Below are 6,000 nucleotides of genomic sequence, written 5' to 3'. Positions count from 1 at the left end.
TGAGAAATACTGTATTGGTTTCAAGAGCTTTTATCATCTTTAATTGTATATTTTAAATTGTTCTTAAATGCTGTGGATAATTTAATGCCTTGTGTTTTGAATATCTTGTATTTCATTTTTAAGATGCTTTGAGTCCTGATTTTTGGGGAAAGGTGGGGTATAAATAGTTAATAAGAATAACAGTAAGAATTATGGAGGGCTGATCCTTTGTCCATTTAGAGTCAGGCTCCATGGCAGTATCAGAAGAAAGGAGACTATAGTTCACATGCATGACCACATGCCAAGCAAAGATACAGTAGTTAATTGGGATTTATTTCACTAATTTGAAATGAAATGACCCAGGTAGAAAATGATAGCATAGTGTTTGACAAACTGATCTATGATGAGGGGATCTGTTCAGAGAATTGCAGTGGTGAATATAAAAACCCTTCATCATATTTCATTTTCCCCTTTTGGCCCTAACCAGTAACCTGTGTTTTGCCCAAGGCATGAAATAGTATTAGATTAGATTACAGACAGCCTCAATGTTTGTAGAAATCTGGTGGTGTGTCAACCACTTTCTCTGAAGCAGAATACAAGGGATAATCTTAAAACCTGAAGTATTTACCAATGACTAATTCATTCAGCCTGTTGTGTCTCTCTTGACAATGTATCTAAACTGCAGATCTCATAGCCTTGTTTGGCATAATTTTTGGATTTTTCATCCATCCTGGTTTTTTTGTACCACTTTGGTATAAGAAAAAGTTATAGAGTTTTTGTTGGTGGGAAAACAAGATTGCCTAACTACAGATCCTGTTTAATCATGTGTAATAGTGGGCCTTAGATAGAAACTATAGCAGAGGGCTCAGGTATTTGTAAGAGAAATCAGTAATTTCTGGGGAGAGAAGATTTGTATCAGAACACTGAAAAGCTATGATTTTCCAGTTGCTTGTCTCTGACAGAATTTACTTCATGCATCAAAATAATCTTAAAAAGCAGATGGCAACAATGGAGGAAATGTATGCAGAGACATTAACCAAGGTAATAGATAAAGAGTTTTGTAGTGTGAACTTGCATAGTAATATTTTTCAATCTGTATACAATTAATGCTTTGTCTATATTTGTATGAAAGAAATATTTTATTATCCAGTATCAGTGCAGTGCACATAAACTATAAATGTATTATTTACAGAGATATTTAATATCATATACATAATCCTTATGAAGTGTTTTTGAGACTTCTAGAACAAGGTTATCATGCTGAATAAATATTCTTCTATCAAACAACTTTATATCTTTGCATAAAAATACTGCATTCATACAAGGCCAGCTGTTTTGCATATTTAATGTTTAGAGTAATTTCTGCACCTATAAAATGAAACTCCCTAAGTGACATTCAATATCCCAATGCAGGAGCACATAAAATGCCCACAAACAATAAAAAAAGAAGACGCTAGCTAAAGCACACTGCTGTAGTATGAGTTTTTTCATTTTTTGGTTATGGTACCCACGATTAAAACATGCATCTTTTCCCTTTGAAATCTAATTTGCAGAGATCCATAGGCTTGAATGGAGAGTCACAGTGGAACTCTGGAGGACAGGGAATAGACACAAACAAATTAACACAATGGATTACCCATGTCTGGTGAAGTTTTTAGATTCTAGATTATCGGAAAATTCTCATATTTTAAAGAAACAAGTAAGAAATAAGATTACAACTGTATTTAAGAATTACCAGAACAAAGGATAGATGGAATATTTATGAAAAGATGAGCAAGAACAGTTTTTATGGTACATTGCCTTTAAGGATATACATGTTAAACTAAAAGGAAGTTTTAAATGAAAGCAGAATGCAAAAATGTATAAATTAATGCATCACTATTGAATTGAATCACTTGTTGTATTTGAACTTAATTATGCTTGGAGTAAACCCAAGGATATCCATAGGCCTTAAATTAATTCTAACTTACTTAGTTCTGTTAATTTCAATGGCACTAACTTGAACGTATGTAAATATTTAATATCCAGCAGGGTGGTGGTGGGGGGTTTAAGCAAAAATACAGTGATTATATTTAAATACATATTAAAAATAAATTGCAGTTCATATTTTGTATATACAGCTTTATATAACCAATATATTACACAAGAAAAACTCCTGCAGTTTATCTCCTAACCTGTACTTAAATATAATTATGAGACTTACAGCTTTTCAGCATGATACCTCAAGCCCAGCAGGGTTACTAGTGTGTGTGTGTGTGGGGGTGCAGACTCCATTGGATGACACCTCTGAGGAGGGGTGACACCAGCTGGGCCCTCCTGGTGCCCCTCTGGCCTTCTCTGGTGCTGTGGCTCTCTGAGAAAAGGGAGTCAAGGCACTGAAGAAGGAGCAGCGGCACACATCCTTCGCACCACCTACTTGCCCGGCTGCCTGCCTGGCTCCCAGCAACCCTGAATGGACATCTGAGCATATGGCAGGTGGCTGGGATGGGGGAGTATCATGTATTGCATTGCAACATGTTGCCACATGTTTTGTCCATTAAAATTACAAGTATTTTCCCTGTTGGAAACATACGATTTGTTATTAAGACAATTGAGTAAAAGGAGTGTAGACTATCACATTTCATAAAATTATACTGCCAGTATTTCAACAGTGTTGGTGCAGAAACACCTACTGAGTTTATTTGCTTCTCGAAAAAGCAATTCAAGTTCTTGATTTTTAGAACACTGGTGGTAGATACATTTATCCTAGAGCAAGTATTATGATGTACTAATAATTTACACACAAACACTGATTTTTTTTAAATAAACCTTTGAAAAATTTTAATTCTATTTTTTACATCACAAAGGAGCAAAAGTCATTACTAGTGCCTCAGGATTTATAATATATGCGTTCATGAAATGATGTGTAAAAATATTTTTACATTATACATTGCAGCATTTAAACTTTCGGGTTAGCGCAGCCATCTACAGTTCTCTTGGTACCAAAAAAGCAGGCCAGAATTTTCATATAATTGTGATATGATTTATAAAGTTGGTGCATGATCATACACAACAGCCTTTCATAAATGTCTTGCTCATCTGCTCACTTATCATGAAGATGTTCAATGTTTTTTAAAATCCATTTAAAACCAGAGAGGCTCTGTGATCTATTCTGGACTGAAAGTGCTTCAAAAGTAACCAAGATAAGGAGCATGCAGTGTTATCAGCCAGCTGCATAGCTACTTAGGAATGAATAGAACATGGGGAGCTTCAAGCGTTGTTGGTCCTTGCGACACCAAGCAATAACAGTTCCTTCATTATTTGCTGTGTACAAGTGATGGCCGTCACAGGAAAATGTAAGGCTGTAAAGAATTTGAAAACAAAATCAAGTCTGTCACAGTTTATATTGTACAGTAGGCATTTAGAAGACTTAGGGGGGAGTTGAAAAGGGGGTGATGAGACAGAGAAGAGAAGTGGTATACCTGTGCTGATACAGAAATGAATTTTTATTATATATTATCTTTAAATTGTTTTTGTTTCTCAAGACAACATTTAGTGGAGAATTCAGGGAACGGATAATACTGAGAATGCTTGCAGCAGCTGCACTAGTCCTTGAGATGTGTCCTAAGAAAAGCCGGTACATGTAACATCTACTCCCAGTCTTGGTTCAATTTATTTATTTTTTGATTTGATGTGCTTCCCTCATTCCTGCTGCCTGTTGTGCTGGACTGCAGATAAAAATGGTGCATCTAATATTTTGTTCAGGAGAATGGAACTTACCAGAAGAGATCCGTCTCATTACTACCTTAGAGGCTTTTAAGAAGGCACTCAAAATGGATCTCTTCCAGCAGGCTTATCCACTGAATTCCACATAAAAAGGTTATGACGACTGCTCTTCCTTGACTCTGATTGTTGGCTAATGGACGAATTGTAATTTTTAGAGAACTAATAAGAATTCTTGGTAAATTCAGTGTTAGTATTTTATTGTTGTATTGATTGTAAACTGTACTACGTGTCTTTTAAAGTTGTAATCCCGCCTCAATCCATGGCAGAGGCGGGAGGTATAAATAAACTAGATGATGATGATGATGATGATGATTTGCAATATACTGGTATGGAAACAACAATTTAATATGACCACCTTATATAGCCCTCCCCCCTATTTCAAAACATTACCAATCTGACATGGATCTTGATTATATGGAACCAGCATCTACATGATAAAGACAATAGTTAAGAACCTTCCCTATATTTGCTCTTTCCCAAAACACTTGCTTTAGAGAAAGTCCATTGCTTTGAAATGAGCTATTGCATAATTTAATAGAAAAGACAGTGTGGGAACAGTTTAATAGGTAGTGGACACTAAAGTTAAAGTAATTTTAAATGCTATGTTTGAATTATGTGAAGTCCAAAACATAGCCCTCAAAGGAACTCTAAATATAAGCAAAGCAGACTCTAATGGAATCATTTTAAGTTGAAAATGTATTTTTTAGAATGCATAACAGTAAACTGCTATAAAGTAAATTCCTTTTTTTTTTTACCTCACAATAGGTTTATTTGACTTAGGAAATGTAATTTCTCGCACAGGTTTCAAATCCCATGTGCTCCACAGCCTAGAAAAAAGAAAAGAAAAAGAAGTTTAAAAAAAAAATGAATATTACCATATGCAATCTAATTACAGGCAAGGCTTACTAGAGATCTGAAGGTAATATTGTGCTTTCATAAATGATCACAGTATAAACATTTTACTTATATAGCTTGGCATGATCTTCAGCCATACTTGTGTTGTAGGTTTTTGTAATGTTTTAAGGTGTACTCTGAAAACTGCAAATCCAGCCCTCAGAAATGTGGGCTGATTGCCTTAATACATATACACGTTTGGGTCACTGTCATGGACAAACCATCTTGTTTCCAAATGCAGCCTTCGCTGCTGCTTGTCTTTCCTCTTCAGCAATTGGTATTCAGACATATTCTGTCTCCACTTCTTTCTCATAGCTAGTTGCTTTTATGAGATCCATCATCCAGAAATGTGTCCACTCCCCTTTTCTGGATGCCTAGACCATGCCTTTCCTATGACACACCCCCTTTTTTTTTGAAGCTAATTTCACACACATAAGCTATAATACTTGCTTTTGTCTTTCCTAAATATGCTACTGATCTATTTTGTTGGATGATCTCAAATTCTACTAAATGAAAAGCATAAACTATGCAAATTGTTTTTGTCTCCTCAAAACACCAAAATGTGTAAGCTTTTCCTTGTATGGAAGCTCAATATCTACCATGACTATGGTTCAGTAAATCTGTCTGTCTCTCCTAGTCACACACTAGGAGTGAATAGTTTTGGAATAATGTCAAGTTGGAAATTCATGAAAGAAAGGGTACATATTCATTAAAAAAGAAGAAGTTTTACATGAAAGCATGCCATTTCAATAACATTAAAAATCCTTCTTTTGTTAGGTAATATGTGTTTCCTCTCCATATATATATATATATAGCAAAAATCCATTTTTAATCTGTGGCAAAATGATCATATCTGAAGGGTCCTTCTTCTTTTCAATACTTTGTTATAAAGTTAACAAAAACAGGATTACTCTAGAAATCTGTAGGAAGTTGTTCCCCATACTTCACAGAAATAATCTTAAAACAGATGTTTGGAAAGAAAAGGATGGCATACAGTTTCAGAAGATGCCATTATAGCTTATTTTAAGCAAGCAACACAGCCAAAAAAGAAAACACTCAATTATAGCAACTCACCGTACAACCCCATTTTCTAAACCACCAGCAATCACATTGATAGAGACTCCTTCAGGCTGGTTAGAGAAAGCAACAGAGCGTATAATTTCCCTACAGTGCACATGTCCCACAAGATCACCATTCACTGTCCAAAGTCTGAGATCACTGCCACCACCAACTGAAATACAATACAGCCACTGCATTAGCAAAGTAAAATTCAGAACATGAATCAAATGAAGCAATACCCTTAAAGACTGGTTAGCTAAAAGGATTTTTAAAATTAAGGACTCAAACACAATTATATGCATG

General features: G+C 35.2%; 1 protein-coding gene across 2 annotated transcripts in view; it reads right to left on the bottom strand.

Moving 5' to 3' along the window:
• Positions 1–2,771: 2,771 nt before the first annotated feature.
• LYST (lysosomal trafficking regulator) overlaps positions 2,772–6,000 on the bottom strand; it is a 135,389-nt gene continuing 132,160 nt past the window's right edge. For both annotated transcript variants that reach the window (XM_042469256.1, XM_042469265.1), the window contains exons 51-53: positions 5,713–5,869; positions 4,500–4,571; positions 2,772–3,320 (exon numbers count right to left, since the gene is read on the bottom strand). In XM_042469256.1, the coding sequence (XP_042325190.1) occupies positions 3,182–3,320; positions 4,500–4,571; positions 5,713–5,869 (368 nt within the window). In that variant the 3' untranslated portion in view covers positions 2,772–3,181. The remainder of the gene's footprint in view (positions 3,321–4,499; positions 4,572–5,712; positions 5,870–6,000) is intronic.

Source organism: Sceloporus undulatus, chromosome 1 (genome assembly GCF_019175285.1).
Source record: "Sceloporus undulatus isolate JIND9_A2432 ecotype Alabama chromosome 1, SceUnd_v1.1, whole genome shotgun sequence".
In the NCBI taxonomy this organism is placed as follows: Eukaryota; Metazoa; Chordata; class Lepidosauria; order Squamata; family Phrynosomatidae; genus Sceloporus; species Sceloporus undulatus.
This window is presented reverse-complemented; position numbering and strand designations above follow the sequence as displayed.